The 23128-nt window shown below is 40.4% G+C and overlaps 1 protein-coding gene and 1 non-coding gene across 2 annotated transcripts; both read right to left on the bottom strand.

The window, feature by feature from the left end:
* Window positions 1-1855: 1855 nt before the first annotated feature.
* Window positions 1856-14122, bottom strand: EIF4G2 (eukaryotic translation initiation factor 4 gamma 2). Its single transcript, XM_076343505.1, has 22 exons — window positions 13839-14122; window positions 11620-11730; window positions 11394-11459; window positions 10830-10955; window positions 10344-10446; window positions 9498-9629; window positions 9340-9406; window positions 9105-9256; window positions 8554-8664; window positions 7865-7948; window positions 7684-7782; window positions 7301-7442; window positions 7056-7216; window positions 6517-6630; window positions 5612-5737; window positions 5256-5360; window positions 4952-5167; window positions 4372-4630; window positions 3938-4142; window positions 3258-3469; window positions 2986-3107; window positions 1856-2681 (listed from the first exon to the last, which is right to left on the bottom strand). Exons 1-22 carry the CDS (start codon window positions 14120-14122, stop codon window positions 2616-2618), a joined length of 3063 nt encoding a protein of 1020 aa, XP_076199620.1. The 3' UTR covers window positions 1856-2615.
* Window positions 6321-6475, bottom strand: LOC143163896 (small nucleolar RNA SNORD97). Its single transcript, XR_012995986.1, has one exon. It is a non-coding gene; the product is annotated as a small nucleolar RNA SNORD97 (small nucleolar RNA).
* Window positions 14123-23128: the final 9006 nt, after the last annotated feature.

Genomic DNA, 23128 nt, shown 5'->3' with positions numbered 1-23128 from the left:
ATAAAAAAGGTTAGTTGCAGATTCTGGTTCTATTATCCTGAAGTTTTTACCATGAACTGTTTTTACTTGCACCTCCTTTCTACTGTTGCCTTTCTCTCTCACCTCTACAGTAAATTTAGTTGGAAACTACCCGTTAGGACTGTTCTTTCATGACTCGTGGTTTCTCCCTGTCTTCAGCTTTGCAGCACAGAAAAGTGACATGCATTGTGTATCTAGTAACCTGTAACTGAAGTACACAAAAAGTGGCATGCACCACTAACCTGATCAGCTGTTAACAGCAAAGTTTAAACACAAAGGAAACTAACAACATACTTAGAGAAACACAACCCTGTTATTGAAACAATGCTAAATTTCACTACACTGCATCTTACTACACTTAAAAGTAAGCCTACAATTCTAAACCAGCAGAATTTGGCATTACTTGGGAGTAAATGAACCTTGAAACTATACTTATTGTTCCTCTACCCCAGTAAAGGGTATTTAACTGCAGAACCTTAATGAGTATATGACACACACTTGAGAAGCATCTTTATCTACCCAAGAATAGACAAGAAGTGAGGGGTAAACCCTGCACACCCTGTAGATCTAACATCAACTGTATTACTCTACAGAGAGGAAAGGAAATAGTTTCATAAATTGAAGATTACTCTGCATCATGACTGGGAGCAACAACATACCATTAGAAACTTTTTTGGAGGCCCCATGACATCACTGCTCACCACCATTACACAGAAGTTGCAGCTACATCAAAAGCAGCCAGCTCCCAACCTCAAGCCACTTAAGTGCAGTTAACGCTTTTCTTTTTTTCCAAATTGGAACTAGAATCCACAGAAATATCCTGCTCTCCTGTTTACAGCTAGATATGCCAGTCCTGAAATGCAGAGACAGTGTTTAAGTATCATGGAATTTTTGTTAGCAATTCAGGAATTTCAATACCCTTTGAGTGTCATTTGGTTTACAGAAACATGGTACCTTGATTTACTGGGCTACACATTGTACAGCAAGTTACTGAGGCATCTGAAGAAACTCACTGAAGGAATCTAAGTTGCAAGAGGCCACTACTTCAAACTGTAGGTTAGGAAGCCTGCTGTTCACAGCAAATTGCCAGCAAAATGAGAGAACCAGACCCACTTCCCTGTCACAGCACTTTAAGGTGCATAAATGCAAACTATCCGTCCCCTCAAAGCAAGCCCTTTTATGATCTCCAGTAGTTTTCTCATGCTCCACTTCATCTCCCACAATGCAGAAGACAGTATGCAGTCTAAAGCACTTCCAGCACTGACAAAACCAAGTTTCAGTCAAGGAGACAACTGTTTTGCCATTACAAATACATCACCTTTCAACAGTGAAAAGTCTGAGTATCAATGAGGAAAAAAACTTCACTAGGGACAAGGTTCTAGGAAGCAAGGTATTTTGAGAATTTAATAGATAACATTTCAAGCCTGTACAATGCAACATCATTGAACTGTTTTGTGGGGGTTTTTTTGCCAATTTGAGAAACAGGCAGCTAATAGTCAGTGCCACTTGATTAAAGAATGTGCACATGACCTGGGAAAAGTTCAAAGCATTAAGAAGTTAAAAAGCACATACTCACTGCTAAAGCATACATTGGACCACAAGGCAAACTCCTACCATTTCTTCAGCAGAATTTCTTAATTTTCCTCCTGTCACAGCAGATCTGTAGTGTCTAGTCTTGTCTGTGACCAGATTTAGAATTCATTTGCATGTTAAGACAATTATTATAAAAAGAATCTTAAGATGGTCCCAGTCTAAGTCAACTCCCACTGATGTTTCCTTACATAAACAAACTAGTTGTCGGTCAAAGCTCTTCTACTGGGAGACATTCAGAAACAAGTCAAGTATCACAATGTTTATTGATAGATACAAGTATATAAAATCAGGGCATGAACATGTCTTGATAAATTAAGTAGACTTAATTTCAGTACTATAATAGAGGGACCAATTCAAATTTCTCACCATGTTATGTTTCACACCCACAAAAACCTCTTCCCAAAGGGCATTAAACCATCTCTTCAGCTGATCAGTTTTTGTGCAAGTAAACTGTTTCTTTTAAAAAGACTTGTGCACTTGCCCAGGCTCAAGGATATTAAAACCTAGCACATAAAGCCCATTACTAGAGGTAGAAATACAGGCAATATACTATTACGGCAACAACCATCGATTACAGTTAAGAATTCTCTGTAACAACCAAATGGATAATCCAATATTGCAACAACTCAAGTATTACACTGAGCAAAGTGCATTTCTACAGTATTCAGTGTTGCTATTCAGTTTTCTAACTTAAAAACAGCCTATGATAACTGGCAGCAAAGAAGACCCTTGCAACAGACTGCTTCTGCTCGAGAACTTATGATGTAATTATTGCATGCTGCTAATACACTGTTATCTAAACATTAAAGATACTCTAAAATATTTTTATTGTAGACTATTAAGACATACTACAAAAACCTTTTGCAGAAGATATCCTATTGACATACTTCTGCTTTAAATATTGTGAAACATTACAGCGGAATGAATTTTCGCAGTGGTTAGGTCAAATGCAGTTACATCATAGCAACAGTATGTTTGCACAATTTAAGGCTTTGGCTGGTTCTTTAGTCAGCTTCTTCTTCAGATTCTTCTTCTTCAGCAGTTTCCAGCCAGGTTAGCCACTGGTTTACCTGCAGTTACATAAAATTGGTTTAAGGCAGCAGGAATTATTTCCCCACTATGGACTTCTGCACAACACTGCTTTTTTCCCCCAAACTCATTTTAAAAATCTTTCAGCCACACTTTGCAATAAACGTAGGTCTCTAGTAAAGAAAAAGATGTAGTTCATCTTGCCTCACTCCTTCCTAGTGAAATACTCCATGAAGTTTCTTGGTATTAACAAGTCTTAAATGCCGTTTGTAAGTGTTCTCAAACACTCCAGCGCAGAAGAGATCACAAAAGACAGATCTCTATTCTAATGTTAGCAAAATTTACCTGGAATAAAGCTTTGCCTTTCCCTGGAAACTCTTGAGTAATATCTTCTTTCCATGCCAAGAAGGCTTCTTCTTCAATGATTTCCATGTCATAGAAATGAACAAAGAAGCGCAGTAACATGCCTATGGAAGCAAATTTAAACTTCATTAGCTTTACAACCTTCTGAACAGCTTACTTGACTCTAAGAAATATAGGGACAAGCCTGAAAGCCATACACAAACACAAGCAAGCATACACAAGTTAAATTTTGGGTAAGATCTTGATGCACATACCTTTTGGAAAGTTATTGTTGTAGCAGTGCACCTGGAGCGCATATAAAGCACTCACTTGCAGATCAACATGGTCATGGAGGAACTTCTGCATTACTGGCTTGAAGGAAAGAAGCAGTTGTTTTTCCTGCTCTAGCTGCTCTTTAGATGGAACAGATGAAGAATCCGATTCGTCACTGGGTGGGTTTACTTCACTAGAAATATACTGCAAGAAACTGGACAAAAAACATAAGTTCAGTAAACTGATAAGCAGCTAGATTTCATGTTCTAAAACAGAGAGACAAGTACTTTCAAGTTCAGTTTGCTAGCTATCACTAAAAATACCCTCCTGCTTATATCAGCAGTTAGGTGCATGCACAGTGGATCAGTACTGTGGTTGGTTGTGCACCACAAAAATCCTAGTTTTGCTCCTGTTACAGCTCTGGAACATTTTAGAAAAGAATACACAGGTCTAGACTTCTCCTTCCCAAGGAAGAGCAACACTCCACACTAATGCAAGCCTGGAGACTTGCTTTTCTTCTCAAATACAATAGGTGTTTAACACAGGGGAGGTCCACCCAGAACAATTTATCTCCCCATGTACTGTATCTTTTTCTGCACAGAGCTACATCAGCCTTTACAGAGTTACTGACTTACTGGTAGCTTAAAACACGTGCCTAAACTACACCAAGATAGCACCTCACCTGGTCATCAATATATTCACAAATCCCTTATCTACATGAAGTTTGGGTGAAATGTTATCTTTAATCCACTTATAGATGGCTTGAGGGGATGGATCCGATTTTATTTGCTTTAGCAGTTCCTTCTCCAGTTTCAGAAGCGGGAACAAGAAGCTAAGCCCCTTCCCTTCCAAGATCTCCAACATGCGGTCCTTGTTCTGGTCAATTTCTGACAAGTAAATTAAGAAAGACACACTTAACAGCTGGTGCTAATCAAAACCTATAATCAATGCTTCATGGGTCTAACCACCTCTTAAGAAAGACCATTCATATGAATGACAGTTGACTGCATCAAAATAGCCTTGTACGTCATTTCACTCTGGTGTAAAAAACTAAAGGAAAACACATCTTGCATACACTAACATGAGGTGTCATAAGAGCTATGTGGTAACTCTTACCTGGTAACATTTTCTGCATATTCACTTTGCTTTGTTGGAACAATTCTGTTAGCCATTCACGATCTTGTAACTTAGCTAACTGCTGAAGGCAAAGCAGGAAGAGAGGGAAATGGGTGCCACTTTCCAGTGGTTGAGCCAGTTCGGAAATGCTCACCAGTTCTGAAATAATGGCACGGGCTGCGAACTGTGCTAAGTAGGATTTCACCAATGGGATGTCCACCTCCAGTTTGGGGCACTGGTCCAATACATTCAGGAATGCCTAAGAAACAGTAAACATACAAGTTTAAATTCTGAAGCAATTTTGTTCTTGTGCACAGTAATACTCTTACTACATACATAGAAGCCTCATGTTTCTTTTCTGCATTAAATCACTTGCCAAGAGGTTCCCCATTTCCAGTTCCTGAAATCTTCTACCTACATTTCTTCCATTCATCACTTCTTATGTCCCTCACAGGTTTATACGTTATTTTTACCTCCTCAGATCAAGAGGACTTAGAAAAATTTGCACACTGCCTTTACGCAAGCTAAACATCATGAACAGCCAAGCAACAAGGACTGTGAGCCTATTAGACTGCAGTACCTGCATGAAGTTGTCACTTGTGGCTATTCCCTCCTGCTTGAGCAAGCTGATCAAAGTACTTGCTTTCTCTTTGTCTTCATCTGATCTATCTAGGGATTGAATGATTACTTTGCTCAACATCTCAGGAATGAAGTGTTTTGGAGCTCTCATTTCTCTCACAGTATTGACAGCATCATTAGCATTTCCATTGTTCAGATACTCAGTCACAACAGCTTCCTAGAGAAAAAAAGTATAGTTATACAAACATTCATTTTTAAAGAGCATGTACAAGGCTTCAAGAAGCACTATTACATACTTAACTTACAGTTTGTTTAAGTAGCTCTTCTTTAGAAGGAGGTGGTTTCTTGGTGGTCTTTGCAGGCTTTTCTTGTATAAGCGGTGGATTTGTTTTAAGACCAAGTTGAGGAGGCTGAAAAAGATAGGACTAGAATTTGTTTCTTTGCAGTACACATCTACCTACATTTATATCAAGTTTAAGAACACTAAATATATACAAAGGCAAAGTAAAGTCAAATTAGGTTTTCAGACATTCTTTTTGTATATCCTGCTCTGTGCTATGAAAGACTTCTCTCTCCCTTTCCATACTAGAAACTGGTCTAAGTTTTACATGCATGAAGAAATTAAGTATAGCCAACAACATACAGTAATTTTTGTATTTACCTGTCCCAAAGGTGGTGTCTGAGTGCGTGGTGGTTGAGCACTGGGAGGAATCATAGTTATCTGGGGCTGAAGCTTTGGCACTTGGTTTTTGTTCATTAGAAAAGACTGAGCAGGTCTCAGGCTAATCTGTAAACAGGTAAGTCAGAAAAAACTCAAACTGTTTCAAGTATTCTGACCAAGAATACACAGCCATGGACTCACACCAACTGATCCCACTGAAGCATGACTTTTCATTTCTACAATGTTAACACTCAAATAGAGATTAAGCCACATGTGTACTGAAATTCCCCCAAAAGCACGACTCAATGAATCACAACTTGCTGCAAGTTATGGTATTTAGTTCCATTGGTATTAAAATCTGGAATTGCTCCTTTTAGATGCAGTATGTTAGAGACCCAAGAAAATACTTATAGCATGTTTGCTGATATGTTTTACAGCCAAGATAAAACTCTACTAATTGCTCAGAAATCAGGATACAAGTCTGGTTAACACTTGAAATAACAATGCAATCTACTTTGCATTTGACATTTTGCCTATTAGCCGGTTCTAAAAAAAAAAATTTAGCCTGGTCCAGCACTTCAGGGTTTCTAAAGTTCAGGATTTTCTCAAGTTTTAATTAAATGTATTGTTATCAATATGATGCATGGGAACTGATGTCAGAGTAGTGTTCTTGGGGAGGTCAGGGGGAAGGAAGGGACACCCCAAGAAATTGCCCTCATATCTCAGTCTTGCTCATAGGACGCTGGATACCCTAAGGAAAGTGAGGGGTAAGGTGAAAGAGGAAGGGACAAAGAAGGAGGAGAAGGAGAAAGAGTTCCAGCATTAGTCCTCATAATAACGCGTCTTGCTATAATCATTGGGCAATATTTAGAATAGGCTTTAAGTAATGTAGGCATGTAATGTACCTCATCTGCATTAAGCTGTCCTTTCTTAGAAAACCGAGGTGGCATATCCTTCGACTGTCCTTGTTGCTGGGATAAGAGTCCCTGATTCTGGTTATGGTAGAGCTGGCTTTGCCCCTATTTCAGAAAGGGAGATATAGAGAAAGAAGTGCAGATGATGGAGTGGCGTACATCATATGGTAAGTAGTACCAGAGGGACCAGAGGAACAAAGATTCTATTTGCCAGGAAGGGAGAAAGAAGGAGCAGGGGTGGTGGGAGAGCAGCACCTATCCCTAAAAACAGGGCTATCTTTTAAATAAAACACACCATTCTGACCCACCAAAGCCACATGCACCTTTTCTTGCAGTAAAAGTGTATTCCTTGCATCACTTGCACAATTTAAAAAGTGGTTTAGAATTTTTGTATCAGCTGAGCATCAGTTCTTATCAGAATCAAGTCTGAGGAAGTGTTCAACATAAGCAGACTATAATCCATAACATACGCATCTGTAGCAGAGCTTCTAAACATGCTGAAGTCACCCTGTGAACAACATCTTCCTTACCTGACTTTTCAGAAAAGATTTGCCTAGTTCTCCAAACTGGGATTGAGCAGAAGGCATGAGGTGACCCCCATGGCCATTGAAAAGTTGGTTTGAACGATGGCGTCCCATGGTGGGTGAAAATCTATCCTGAATAACCCCTGGACCAGTACCAATTCCACTACCTGTATTATTAAGGAGACAAAAGACAATTTTAGGTCTTGTTCAACAGCCACAGTCATCACATCAGCCTTGCAGTTTCAGTGTACCTGGCATTTGTCCAAACATATCAGCAAGCCCTCCAAGCGGGTCCCTGTCAAGTTTCATCCTGGGTGGCATAAAGGGTCCCTCCAGAAAGAAGTCGCTTCTCATCCCTTGAGACATAGGAGCAGGAATAAAAACTCCCAGATCCTTCAAAACAGGAATTATAACTTTGGTCAGTTTGGAGTAGTAGTCCCTGAGAAAGTCAAGTTTTTAGCCCTGAACTATAAAGTCCATCTGATTTTAACCCTTAACCCCTTACTGTCACACTGCTGTGAGAACTACTTGTAAGTGCACAGCGTAAGTTTTGTGACATGGAGTAGAGAGTGTAAGGATTCACCTTAACACTTAAGCAAGAAGCCAAGCACAAGACTTTACATTCAACACTTACTTTTACTGCATCTTGACGGATTTGATTGATAGTCTTTGGTCCATTGTCAAGAAAAGCTTTGCGAGGAACCCAGTTGTGTTCTCTCAACTCCACAGTATCCTTGGAACATAATGAATTATTAGGAGAGGATTCGAGACAACTTTGTGAGAAAAGGAAGCAGTAAGCCATTTTATCATCATACCTGCAGCAGGAAACGAATCCTTGCTGGCAATTCCTTACTTGACATCAAGGAGCGCATACGGGCAAAGTACTGATCCATTAAGGACTGGGGGAACAAAAGTGATGTTACAAGTGAGGGCTAATTCTATCACTGTTTTGAGTATTTTTCAGGAAATGTGACCACATTCAAGTCATCTAAGATCAAGTAATAGAACAGACTGCCCTTCCCTGCCATCTCAATCTCCTTGACAGCAGTAGAGCTTAAGGAAAGCTAATGAATCAAGACATCTCATCTGAGTCAAAGATGAAAACCTGCCGAAATTCTCATTACTGTAACACCATTTCAAGTTTACATTCTGAACTCGCAAGTCAAGGTCCAAAATACATCTGTCATGTCACCTAGTTGTGTTCAGAATAGAGTTCCCCACCGTATCTTTTCAAGCAGCATTTAGAGAAACAACATTCTTGCTTTTATGACTTCCTAATGACCTTAACTGCGTTCTGGAAAGACATTTAAAACCATTTCAAGAATCGGCTCCTTTTGCTATCAAGAGATTTGACGCAGGAACAGTAGTTGGCACTCTTGCTCTCTGAAAGTCAGACTTCAGTTTTATACTTATGAATAGAACATTGAATACAGAAGGTTCAGGCAATTAAAGTCTCAGCCATAGAATTTAACTAGTTTAATGACTGCAGTGGCTATGCACATACCTTGGCTTTTGCATGGTCTAATCTAGGTCCCACTGTCCTCATTATCTGACAGAGGCACTCCAAATCCTCCCCCATGTCTTTGAGTTGGACTCTCTTCTTCTTTTCCAAAAGCTGAAATATTAAAGGGGAATTAGGCATTTCAACGTATTATAAATGACAATTTACAGTAAGTGACAACTTTGTACACAGGGACATGCAGAAACATTTCATCTTGTTCTGAAGACAAATGGACTTGAAAATTAGTTTTTAAGAATTGCTAATTGAAGTACTTATTACTCGTAAGTACGTACTTTGCAGTACCTGTGGTACTTCTGTCTAGGCCAAACTACATCTTCACTTGCAGACAATTCCCACAGCTTTGAACAAAGCCAATTTTACTTTTTAATCACACTGAAAGACTGTTTATTTCAAACAGTGTGGGGTAGATAATTGACAGGAAACATTTTTGTGGTATTTTATGCTCCAAGATTCCCAAAGCAGCATAAACATTTACATTTTTTAGTTCAGAAGTCCTATTTTGCTCTTAGCCCCCACCCAATCTGAATACTCACTGTTTTGATGCACTTATGAAGGATAGATTCATGAATAAGATCAAGCTTGCCAAGTTCTCCAATGAATTTGATGTTCCCCAGCATCTTGATCTTGGCAATGGCTCTCTGTTCCTCCTCCTCAGGGAGGAGGGGACCATCATGCTTATCATAGACTGAAAAACAAAGAAGCCTGTTTAACATGGCTGTGAAGAGAGAAGATAAATAAATTCTGCATTAAAGTGGTTTTAAAGCTTACTATCAACATTTCTGGTTCGGTTTTCAAATTCATCTTGAAGTTTAGATATTAGGAGGCGTCTGAATGTCTAAGAAAAGAGAACAAAGAAAACAATTAAGCTAATCAGTGCAACTATACATGCTAGTAAAATTTATCATTCCAGACAGAAAGATACTCACTGTGCTTTGCTTCTGTCCTGGATGACTCTCTGCTGATGGGCCATCAAAGTTGGGTGCATCTTCTGCCAGTCGCAGACATAGTTGAGCATACAGTGAGCTATACTTGGGCTCTTCAAGGGCTTTGTCTACGATCTAAATAAATTTATTTTGAGTAAGGTAGCATGTAGTAGGATGCAAACGTTATTAGGAAAGTGAGTTGCAAGACACAATGGAATATTACCACTCTGTGTGATCTAGGACATCTATTTTTTGCTATTTCATCAAACATACAGGAAGAATGGGGGTTTTTTTAACACTAGTCTTAATGCTGAAGCAAAAGAAAAAAGCTACTCTATGCTACCAGAGAGTTCTATAATCCTTAGCCAACAAATGGGACAAATTTGAAGTTTATCATCAGAACACTGACGTTAATATCACCAATCTGATCTCAGATTACACAAAGTGACATGATAGTTAAATCGGTGTACCACCAAGAAGTCACCTGCGGCAGCTTTTCCAAGACCATTAGGTTTGTCCATCAGGAGAACAGGAAGGGGGGGGGGGGCGCGCGCGCGGGGCAGGGAATTAAGACTGCTAACTAGCATCTTGTAGTATTAAAAAAACAAACAAAAAAAATCCCCTATTGGGTTTAGTGATTCTTGAGACTTCTAAAATAGAAAGTTAGAGCATTAAGTCTACTTTCTCCCCAGTATATCCTTTTTACACAAAAAGCACGAATGGTATTTCTGTATGTTTAGATTATCAAACACCACATTAGCCATGTTACTTCTATATCCCATCAAAAACAGCCAACCTCTTTTTTAACAAGCAAGAAAACTGTAGTTAAAAGACATGCAGGCAGCTTACCAGCAGTATGACCCCTTTTAGGATGAGCTTAGATTCTACACCCACATTGAGGAGCTCAAGGCATAGCTTGTCAAACTTTTCAGGAGTAAGCTTATTTAGTATGCTAAAGAGGAACAAACAAAAATCCAGATTACAGATCTTGTAAGCATGCTACAAATAATTTTAGACCCAAGTTTACCTTTACTTCTTAAGTCTATTAAACAAAAATTGAGAAGTGCAATTTTCCATTCAACCATTTTTTGGGAGATCTTTAGAACATTAAGTATTACTGAAAAGACTAATCCTCTCACAAGAATTATTTCTCACATGTTTGCTGCTGCTGGCCAATCAGTTTCTGCCTCATCCCCTCCAAAGGACACCACACGTGTCCCCCCCTCCCAAACTCAAGACCCACGTCTTCCTTTCCATCAGGCCATTTACTGGAAATATATATATTGCTGAAGAAAAGAGTAAGGAAAGAAAAAAATTATCTTATGAAGAACTTACCCTCTTACTTTCCTGAAGATTGCATCATGTCGTTCTTTGTCATTTGCGGAGTCGTCATCTCGTCTAGTGCTTCGTGAAGGAATCCATTTCTGAGCGTTTTGCCCTGGGGTTTTCCCCAGGAACTCGCTGTAAAATTTTCAGGAATATAATTGTTAAACAGAAACAATTTCAAGAACTGGCCTTTTAATCTTTCAATATGGCCTTACTTAGGCTAATCCTGTTACTAACTTTGCTAAGACCATGTGCTTACCCCTACCAACACTGCAATATCTGTTGCATAGTATTCACTCAATAATAAATAATAGACACCCAAGAAAACCCTTCCTCTAAACTTTTGAAGCAAAATGCATGAAAGAGTCTGTGCACCTCATATCACTGTATCATGACGCACACTTTCAACATATTATATGCTATCCTGACACAGACTGGAGCACATTAACATGTCATGAACTCAGTAGGTATTCCTTGTACAAGTTTGAAGATACTCTATTTTCAACTCAGTACTCACCATCAAGCATTCTCTACCTTTAAAATCATGCCAAATCGAAGAGCAAGATGACATACCTGTTGCTGGCAGTCTTGGGATAGTGCTGAGGTGCACCCCTACCACCTCCTCCGCCTGAAGAAGCACTGTTAAAAACAACCATATAATCTTGTATAAGTTCAAAATCCCAACACTTTCAATTACATGTCAGTTTTGGTATAAACATAAGACAAGTTTAAAATTCTCCTCAAAAGACAGTTTCCACTACCAAGTGTTCATCAAACAAACTAAAAAGCACACTAGTACCTGAAACGAGAAGCACCCCCTTCTGCAATCGCACTCTCCACTTTGGCGGCTTGACAACGAAGAATCTTCAAAAGAATAAAATTAAATTGACGGGGTGGGGAAAAACAAAACCTAGAAAGACAAATCAAGTGTTCATATTATAGTTGTTTTACTAGCAGCCGTAGTATCTAACTTATAATAAAAGTACAAACGTTTGTTAGAGAAAGGGGAACCCCCAACACTATACGTCATAAAAGGTAAGAAAACTCTTATTTATGCAGTACTTGGGATACTCACAGAAAGACCAATTTCATCGTCATAGCCATGTTTTCCAACAGGGGTGAGGGAGGATAGATAAGGGAATCACGGACTGAGAACTTAAGAGCCTCAAATTTACCCTGTCAACCCCCCAAACGCACTTGCAGGAAAAAGGCATTTTTTCCTGTTAGTACAGCATAATTAAATGAATCCTGTATTGATAGGCTTTACAAACGATGATTAATTACGGCAAGACAAAGTAGTCGAGTTTCAAAGTAAGAAGTACCAGATCACAAGGCGCACACTTTATGTATTCTACATCCAAGTCCAAACTGCCAATTAGGCTACTAAATAATAAAAAAAAAAAATCGCCCTTCCCCACCTCAAATTTTAGCTTGCAAGACAGTAGCAGGAAGAAAAATTTCATTGCGCTGCTCATGTAGCAGAAAGCTAATCGCGGGGATAGAAACGCTTGGGGAGCACGGAAAAAACCTACAGGCATTATGAGGCTTCATCACAGATCTGCTCCGAGACATTATAGAACTGAGCACACAGTCACCTCCTCGGAAAGCCAGCCCGAGAAGCGCCCAACAGAACGCACCTCTCCCCATTAAGGCGGCGGCGGCCGTTACCCCAGCGCCCCGACAGCCCTCCACACGCCGCCACCGGCCGCTCGCCGAGGCGGAGGAGCCAGCGCGGGCACGAGGAACGGCTCCCAACATGGCTGCCGCCGAACAAAAGGGCTGCGGGAGGGGCGCCCCCAGCAGGAGGCAGGCGCTACCCTGCCGCATGGAGCTGGCGGCTCCCGGCGCACCGAGCCGCCTCCCCTTCCCCCACCGGGCGCCGCCCGTTTCCAGGCTCAGGCGCCGCCAGGAGCCCGGCCGGCTCTTTGTTCTCTGCGAGGGAGGTGAGCGGGCTCCGCTCCTTCGCCGCCGGCGGAAAACGGCGCCCTCCACTCGCGGCACCCGCCCCGCTCCGCCCGGAAAGGGGGGGGAGGGGGGAAAGCAGACGGTATCCCCCCCATATCACCACCCCCGCTCAAGCAGCGCCTTCGCTTTACTCGCCGCCCAAGCCTGAACAGGAAACATGGGCGAGGCGAGGCTGCTGCCGACAGACACTGCTTCTCAGTAGTCCGCTCTCCCTTCCACGAGGAGCAGAAATTAACGAAAAAAAGAAAAAATCCTCTCGCCACCGACTCTTGAGAACAACTAACCTCTCCCCACGCCAATGCAGATCCTACAAGATCTTAAGACCGCAGCCCGCTACGTGTACCGAGGCTACTCCCCTCCAAGGGCAAACCTCTCAGGCACCCGGGGCCCCCAGAGACCGCAGCTACAGATGAGGATCCTGCAGCCCACCTGATCCCCCGAAAGGCCGAGCTACGAACCGGCACTACCCGACCCCATCTCCCACGGTGCAGATATGCGGCTCTAACCTCCAACGTTTCTGCTCAGCTTCCCTTCCGCGCCTAGCGACGACTGCCGATCTCCTCTACCCCTTCGCTTAGCATCCACCGTAATCCGAAAGCAGACAGCAGGAGCGGCCATCAACCCGAGCCGCCATTTTGTGCGGAAGAAAGCGAGAAGAAGCCGACGAGAAAATGGCGGCCACTCGGGCAGCCGCCATTTTAGGCGGCAGCTGCAGCAGTACCCGTTCCCTCCCGGCCCCACATCACTCTCCCGCCACTCCCGCATTTCTCACCTTCCCTAAGGCCTTGTCAGCTTCCCCGGGTCCCGGCGGCTACCAAGGGCAGGGGAAAAGGCAAGAGAAGGGGAGGGAGGGGAAGGGAGCCGGGGACCGGGGCTGGGGAGGGGAAGGGGGGAGCGCGCGAGACAGGGCGAGTCTCCGAGTCACCACAGCAGGAGCAGCAACGGCCCAACACTTCCCTCCGCCACCTCCATAGAGAGCCGACTCGCTGCCGCGTCTAAAGCGCACCGAGGCAGCCCCACTAACTTTATTACCCTTCACGCAACCTACCCCACCTCCCTCCAGCAGCCGCCAATCGCCGCGAAGGGCTCCGCCCGTCTTGCCAATCACAACCGAGAAAGGGGGTGGCCTTAACGTCGAAGTGGGAGGAGGAGGGAGGAAGTTTGGTTGAACTGTGCCATCGCCGCAGTGCAGCATCCGTATTCGCGAAAGCCGTTACGCCACATGGTTGGCGGTAGGGCCTAGGAGGCAAGGGAAATTTGCGCAAGTGGCGTATCAGATTAATGGTGGCAGCTTGGCTGCCTCTTACCTTCGGTGTTTGCTCCTGTGCTTCAGCCATCACAGAGCCCCAGTTCTAGAGGCCTACAGTGTGAGTTAGAGCTGATTCTGTCACGTTCATAGAAGGATAGTTTAATATATATGTATTCTTAAAAGGTGTTTTGTTTTGGTTTTATTTAATAAATTTATTTAAGCCTAGGTTTCCCTTCAGTCAGACCATATTTCAAATTTGGTTGAGGTGAAAAATTAGCTGATTATAGACTGTGGTCCTGAGCTTGCAATCAGATCCGAAGGAGACTTGCCATTTGAGCTCCAAGAGCCTGTCTGTACAGATCCAATTTCAGGTTTGCTTTCTGGGTTTGGAAACTATTTCTATCTCTGCATGTGTTTTTAGCTACTAACTGGCCTGTCCGTGGCAGGGCATCCTGCAGGCAACCCATGGACAACCAGGATTCTTGAGAGACATTTTTATATATTTATCATGCTAAGCACACAGCTGGTGGGGTTTTCTTGCTCCTGCTCAGTTAAACAAAACAAATATGGCCAGGCTTTTAGCTGTAGGTGGAAATTTGAGTCATGGGAGACTTCCAGAGACTTACTAGTGTAAGGTTTTATCCTTTAACAGTCAGGTCTCAGTCCCAGATTGTCGCTGAGGTAGCAGCTACCTGGACTTGCCAAAGAATCAAACTTACTTGCCCTAGATGAGGTAGGACAGAAAACAAGAGCTAAGTAAACCTGACAACAAACTCCACAAACATCTGCATCTGCTTTGTTCACACATACGCCTTCCGCTTTCGGTTTGCATGACTCATAATTCAGATGACTGGGAGAAAGTGATACATGTAATAACTCTTGAACTGTATAGACGGCACGTCCAAACAAAGGTTATTACAGAACTTCCAGTTTCCCAGAGCCAACCTCATTCCTAATGCTTTCAACACAGTGTGCCACAGTGTCACAAGGGTTATATAAGGCCTAAAGGATGCCGTCGTACAGGAGTTCTTATGTCACATCTTATCTGGGATGAAGTTTGTTCAAGATAGGTTTCCCCATCTCATACCCATAAGCATTAAGGCCAGTTTGCCTATCGGATTGTGTTACGGAAAATCTTGAATAAACTACGTGAAAATAAGTTTTGAGCACATACGTGTTGCATAAGGGTGAACATAACTGTGACAGGTACTTGTCATACCAGAATTTTTATATAATGACTTCCCTGCATTTAACAATATTCATATTACTGCAAGAGCTTGGACCTCACATGTGAATCAGCAAGAACAGAACTGTGCAGAACTCCATTGAAATCAATGGAATCCAGTTTGAAAGAAAGGGTCAATGGGCACAGAGGCAACAGCAAAGCCAACAGGATTTAATCCAGTATTAAAACCAGTCAATATTATTGAAATAAACGTTCTCAGAGTAAAAAGGGTAATAAAAATACTTGCAAATCTTAAAAACTGAAGTGAAAGCAAGGATTTTGTTTTGCATTGAATGACAGAATATCCTCATGCAGTGTTTCCAGCATAAGCATTCCAACACTGTTCAGGGCAGAGACCCCACAAGTGAAAATTAAGGAGAATTTATCTTTCTTTGGGGGGGGGAGGGGAAGGGGAGAAGAGAATGGAAAACCTGCAAAACATGGTAGGTACATATTGAAAGACTGAAGTGTCACCTTTTTTGTTTATTTTAAAGCATACTATAAAATACTTATTGCCATAACAACAGAAAAAAACCCAGCATTTGGTCAGTAAGAGAACTGTAGCAAATGATCACTGTTTTCTTAAAACTCTGATTGTTTTTTTGGGACTCAATCTTGCATTATATTAAGACCAGCAGGATATATGCTATTCCGTAGCTCACACTGACTTTGGCAGGTGGGACCTAAGAAGTTTCTGCGCTTGGCTGCTCATAGCTTTCCTTCACATCTGTGCCACACTTCGTCCGCCTCATAGACCAGCTGCACTACTACAATTGATGAAGGCAATGAACTCTAGTACAGAGGACAAAAAAGATTGTGAAATGCCTTTTATTTTATACATCTCACCTACTTCTTAAATTCCATAAACTAATGCGGAAGACACCATTATTCATGTCTGAGAATGTAGCAGCGCAATTGTTTATATGATTATTCAGTAACAAATTTACCTAAAGAATTTTTTTCAATTTGTCCCCTTGACTCCACACAAAAAATAAAATTAAAAAAACCCCCAGCAAACAATTTAAGAGCTATCAATTTCAGTATCACCTTGCACCCATCAGTCACCTTAGTGCATTGTTCAAATTCCCGCCCCCCCCGACTTTCTCTCTTCCACTTGCTCTGAACACCAGTGATGCTTTAATTCAAATAAGCTGTTTTACAATTGACGTAGTGGTGCTTCTGGATTTGTTTCTGCAAGTCTGAACTTGCAGAATCTATGCATAATTCCAACTTGAGTGCACTGCCACTGGTTATTTGGAGGAGAAGGGTTGTCTGTAAAGTGTGATGAGGAACGTACAGTGTTGCAGACTGTGTGGCACAGAAACAGGAGTTGCTGCCACAAATGCAGCATCTGGCTGAGAGGAAGAGGAATGCCTCTTGCTGTGCATATGGCATAGCTCAGAACCTGGACTGGGCTGCTGTCGTGTACCAAAACAACCCACAAAATGTAGGAAAGGAGCTTTACAGAAATGGGAGTTTTTCCTTACTATTGCCAAGCCGGAATCACCATGACTTATCCTGTGTAGTAGGTTGTATTGCAATGATTACAAAGCTGAGCCCTGCTGGGTGGAGATTCCAGACAGAGTCCTGATGACAGGGTACCTGTGGCAGTGTGGTGCTGTACCATCTCCAGTAAATACTGCATCTCATAACTGTACTGGTTGTGGATCTGGCTAGGTTGGATTTTATGCAGAGTGCCCCATTAGTGTAGTATAGACATGCATATAATATGAACCAAAGCATCCATGTAGATAATTACTGCAGAGGAAGTAATTCACTGAAAATTCACACCCTAATTTACCCCATGCTAATTTCTCCAACATAATCACCTCCTGCACCTTCTTACTTTCCAAAGAGTTTTTCTACCTGCCTTTTCAAGTGAGCCTCATTTTTCTCCAAAGCCATGTATATATAGTTCCTGACCCACTCCATGAAGGAAGCAGCTGGCACAAGCGTTTAACCAAATGTACTCATATAGTTTTTCCTGTGATAGAAGTCTGTCTCAAGGAGAGCTGTACTGTAGAAAAAAGGCCTGGGGGGAAAAAACCCAACAAAACCCAAACCCAGACTGAAAAACACCTATATTTTTCTTTTAAACAATTTTTTGGCACTTCTGCTGAAGCAGAATGCTCTTAACGGCAAACCCATTTATACAGTGCAGATGCACTATTATAAGAATTGTTTGCATTGTCTTTTGGAAAAATGCACTAATATATTGGTAATGTGCCTAATTTGTACAATACAGCACGGATGGTGTGAAAGTGTTGTAGAAGTCTCTGTAGTTGTTCTTTATAGGATTTTAATTTGCAGAGTATTTATTGGTATAAAACTTCTGAATATCTCTAGACATGACCTTTAGTGAGGCTGATTTAACAATACTCACTGAGGCAAGAGCATTCCAACCCTTCTAAACAGTGGTGGACTTCTAACTACCTGGGAGGTCACTTTTCTTTTCCCTTTCTTTGGAAAATCCTTTGCAGTAGATTTCAGTGAGTCTTCTGTCTAATAAAACCAATAATTTTGCTTTCATCCAGTTGTCTTCTGAAATGCTGTTCCCTATACCTTAACTCAGCACCTGGATTTCCTGCTGCTCAGAACCAGTCCTTTATACTTTATCAGATATATTTAAAAAAAAAAAAAAAAATCCTCCTTGTTCTCTATTTAAGACCCTGAAGACTTGCTGGATTTCTTAAGTATAACAATTAGTCTGGCAGTTACAATTGCACAGGACTCTTATGGTGGTTCTTTGTAAGAAATTTGGAAAGATATTTGGGGTGTGACTTTATAGCTAGCCAGTGAAAACTGCCTAAAATACTCAAGTGTCAGAGATATTGATATTTCATCAGTGAATGTTTATACAGGCAACTAAGGAAAGTGAGGCAATGCCCGTAACAGTACAGCTTGCTTTGCTTTCAGAGTCCTATTTAGAACAGTGAATATTTTTAGCTGATATAATTGTACTAATGCATAATCATCATAACTTTCAAAGGGGAAGATTGCATATGTATTCCCAGAATGGTTTGGGGGGAAAAAAAAAAACCAACAAAAAACAAACCCAACAGTGACTGTCTTCTCAGCAGGTCTAGTTCAATGAAACATGTAAGCTGCAAATTTTTACATTCTCTAGTCTTCTAAAATGACAAGTTTGTTAATATTCTTTAGCATCAGCAGAGTGAGTGTGCTGTACTGCAATGTTCTGTTTCTGACATTGGTTAGCACCAGCTTTACAATAAGGTAAGAAAGCTTTAAAATTTATCATTTTCATTATTTGCTAAGAGAAGAGCTTTTCTTTCTCCTAACCACTGCCAATTCATGTTTGAATTAACTTAAAGCATGTCTATAATTTGTAATTTTTATAGTTATTAGTATTTCAATTTTCTATGTTAATGTCTAATTTTGACAACTTTCAGGCCCCTCCAATATCATGTCTTAGTGAGTTCTGTGGTTTAATTGTACGGTGTTTAAGAAGTAATAATCCTTGTATCAGTTTTAAAATGTATTGGCTTGATTCCAGTGTAATGTGCCTGCTTCAGTGGATTTGGGGCAGTCATCTTCTATATGAAATACTTATATTCATAAACACCTACTGGAGCTGAACACAAATTACAGTTGATTGAGTTGGAAGAGCATCAGTGTCCTATAGCTGCATTGCATTACTCTTATCTTTATAAAAATATATTATTGATTAACTCAGAAGCATGGGTAGGAAATTACTTACTGTTATTAAAATGCTGCACTTGGTATTATAAAAATAATTTTGTATTATCTTTTTCATTGCAGAAGATGCTGTGTCACAGTTTGTGTGTTTAGGAAACACTAGGAATACACCACAGAACATGTATATACTTTTAGTTGCTTGTAGAAAAGGGCTTTTGTTGGATGTAGTGAGCTACTCCTTGCTGTTCGCCTTACTTTTCCATGGGCAAAAATGTAGTGTGTCTTCTTACAGTTTAAGGTAATATTCACATATAATAGTTATCAATGGTGGCTGTTAATATAATTTCTATTAATGACAAAGGATAGCAAAACCTCTGTTAGGTTTCAGTAAGGGACAGATTTTCTGTTATTTAGGGATCAAAGATCCCCTTGAGCTAGTAAAAGGCCGAGGAAAAGCTACTTAGTATTTTCAGTCATCAAGAGGAAGCAAAAATACAGGGAAATCGGGCAAATAGTTATAAATCCAGGTTAACCTTTTGGAAGTCAGTGAAGTCCTTTTGTTTTCCCTTGTTAACTGTCTGAAAAGTTCAAAACCTTTCCTTAATGTAAAAAGATGATTACTTGTACATATGAGCATGCTATTACAAACCTGTATTTTTAAATAGGTTCAAGAACATTAAACCATTAGATTGCAATAAACAGCATTTCCATTGTTCAACCTATGGTTCCCTTTATTAAATCCAGTCTACTTACAATGTGTTAAAATTGTTTTGCACTTCTGTAGAGTATTTTTATATTGGCATTCTTCAGTCCTTAATCCATTTAAAGTAAGTGTAGCTACTGATCGAAATTATGTAATTTTTTTCCTATTTTGGTGAAATCAGTTTGGTTTCTAAAAAGATTGTGTAAAGGAAGCTTTTTCCCATTTGTACCCAAATTGTTGCTTATACCTACTTTGGGAAGAGAGACAGGGGAAGAGAACCGAAACCACTATCAGAACGTGACCTAAATCAGGCCAAACATCTGAAGACCCTCAGATGTTACAAAGAAAGCTAGATCTGACTCTGAAGCTAGCTGTTATTAACCAGTAGGTATTTCTGGCTTCATGTGGCATGATTTTATGTCATACAGTAAAACTTAAGCAGGTCCAGAGAAGGGCCACAAAAATGATGAGAGGGATGGAACACCTCTGCTATGAGGAAAGGCCAAGAGAGGTGGGGTGATTCAGCCTGGAGAAGAGAAGGCTCTGGGGAGACCTTATTGCGGCCTTTCAATACTTAAAGGGGGCTTATAAGAAAGATGTGGACGGACTTTTTAATAGGGCCTGTGGTGATAGGACAAGGGGTAATGGTTTTAAACTAAAAGAGGGTAGATTCAGACTAGATACAAGGAAGAAATTTTGTACGATGAGGGTGGTGAAACACTGGAAGAGGTTGCCCAGAGAGGTGGTGGATGCCCCATCCCTGGAAACATTCAAGGTCAGGTTGGACGGGGCTCTGAGCAACCTGCTCTAGTTGAAGATGTCCCAGCTCATTGCAGGGAGGTTGGACTAGATGATCTTTAAAGGTCCCTTCCAACCCAAACCATTTTATGAAAATGTTAAATGTGTTCTGCGGATTGAAAATATTTAATTCTCTGGGGCAATACAAGCCATTTCAGCACCATAGAATTATTTCCCATTAGCCAGCTTCACAAGTTTAGTGAACTTAGGAAATGCATAATCATTAACAAAAGGTAAAACGGACTTAAGAGGTGTATTTGAATAACATGATCCCATTTGCATTCTCTCTTGTGCAATTTTGAGTAAAAATGGAAGGCCTGAAAAGAAAAGATTAGGAAAACTTAGTTCTTTTGCAAGTTCTGAGCTAGTATGGCCTTGCCGCCTGGCAACAGCCTCACATGCAGCTGCGGGAATAGCAGGAATTGCTATATTATGGTTGGGGAGCAATCTCATGAAGGGTTGCAAGATGAATGAGGGGGGTAGGGGGAAGGTAAGCTGTATGTATGCTTATTGTAAAATACCTGTAATCAGAAGAATCTCCAACTGGGGCGTTTTTTCCTGGATTTCCTTGGTAAAAAGGAAGTGGTTTTGGTTTTGCTTTTTTGTTTGTTTTGTTTTTTGTTGGCTTTTTTTTTTAAAGTGAAAAAATACAAGTAAGCCTAATTTCATACCAGGTAGTTATTCTGGTTAATATAAATGGTTTACTGAAATGGTTTTAATTTTGCAAGGCTTTCAGGCTTAGCATTTACATGTTGTGTGTCTGAAACAGAAGTCCCACATACAGTGAATCCAAGTTAACATATCTGCCCACAGACACCTGTTTGTTTCAGAGGTAAATAGCTGGATCCCTAGATTGAGATGATATTGGGTTGCATTACAAGATTTTCTAGAGATTAAGCTTCTAGATAATTTCTGGTTTCAGCATTGTTCAGATACTGTGAGAGCTGAGCCTGCTGGGTTTGAAGTATTTAAGAGAGTGACATAAAAACCACTCTTGAGCTAAACAAAAGCTTTTATTCCTTCTATAGAATCTTAGTACTGTATTTTTAGCAAGTGGAACTCTGTTTAGGCCCTAAACGAACACAAAAGGACGTAGCCTTGTAACTACTGACTTAATGTTAGTTTTATCAGGGATGAATTTGACTTAGCATTTTATCCACATTGTATACTTTATTGACTCATTTATTGAATGCAGCAAGCTCTCAGAGTATTCGCTGAGAGCAGAGCTATAGGATGCTTGCTTCAAACATACTAACTCTGATTTTCATCTAGCTCCATTAGAAAATAACAGGTTTATTACTGTTGTTTCGTAAGTAACATTGGTGGAAAAGCTTAAGAAAAATAGAAGTTTAAAGCCTATTCTGATTATAGGAGACAGTTTGGTTTGTCCACCTTTGCAGATTAGAAGCTACAGTAGAAAACTTCAGTGAGAGCTCAGCTTCTTACTCCTCTAAGGGGCTAAAGCACCTAGAGAAGCCAAAACATATACAAATGATGTCAAAACTATTCCTGCCAATGGGTATTTCCATCCTCAGTTAGCTTGGTAAAAGCTTTCTGGTGTTCCTTACACTTGTCCTTCTCTTCCTTGGTCCTGATTTTCTTAAGTAATAAATACATTCTTAGCCAGCTCCACATTCATCTCGCTTCCAGCAACCACAGTGTAAATATACTCACATTGTGTCTTTTAGCCAAACAGATACAGAATCATGATAGTGCTGTGACAAGTAGAAAAAGTACAAGGCTGAGGATGTGTCAGCAGGAGAACACTCTGGAAGATGAGTCCAAATGCACAGAGTTTATGGATTAATTGAAATTAGAACTTGGATACTTTCAGCCAGGTGTCTTAAATTAAATTATTAAAGCACTTTATAAGTAAATTAAAAAAACCCAGTTAAACCAAATTAATTGTGAGCAATAAGAATGTCAGATTAGAAATATAGCACAGTTTAACTGGTAATTTAAAAAGATAACTAAAATTACTTTTCCTGTGTATACCTACATAGAAGCCACAGAGAAAAGTCCAAGGACTTAAGCAAAGCAGTTCACCTCTTATATGTAAATAAGGACTAAAACTGTCTGCCTTTAAAGTGGAGTGAAACAATACTTGTACTCTGTGAGTCCTTATAAAACTCTTTTCCTTTTTCAGTACTCTAATCTATGTTTCCCAGTTTCACTTTTCATGGTAAGCAGAACCCATAAGGGATTGATTTCAAGTAGAATATGTACAGAAAAAAATACGCTTATTTTGGTAACACTAACATTTGCAAAAGGGAAAACAAATGGTACATTGCTCCTGCACAAATATTAGTGATATAGGCTATGGCATTTGGGTGTACTGAAAATGGAAAGAAAGATCATTTGTGCTTTATTTAACACAAACTTAATTTTTGTTCTGTCTTTTTTGTCTTTTCCTGACTTACGTTTTCCTCAGAAACATAAGATACAGCTTCCTTATTTTCGTATTTGTGCCCTTCAATTAATAGTAAAAATATAATGCACATTTGTTTCTTTAACAACAGATTTGGGTGGCATCCTTAACCTCTGTATTTTCCTAGCAAGGACCATGGATACCATTAATTAATTCAATGTAAGCATTATTTTCCAGGAAATAGATAATGAAGTTTGATAGGCAACGGGTGTAGTCATGTCAATTGACTGAGATGAGGAAGAACTAGTACAAAGCTAGATTATATTATGGATAGGAGATTATC

The sequence above is a fragment of the Aptenodytes patagonicus genome, chromosome 7, assembly GCF_965638725.1.
Source record: "Aptenodytes patagonicus chromosome 7, bAptPat1.pri.cur, whole genome shotgun sequence".
NCBI classification, from domain to species: domain Eukaryota; kingdom Metazoa; phylum Chordata; class Aves; order Sphenisciformes; family Spheniscidae; genus Aptenodytes; species Aptenodytes patagonicus.
Note: the sequence above shows the minus strand (reverse complement) of the source record. Positions and strands in the feature narration are given on the sequence as shown.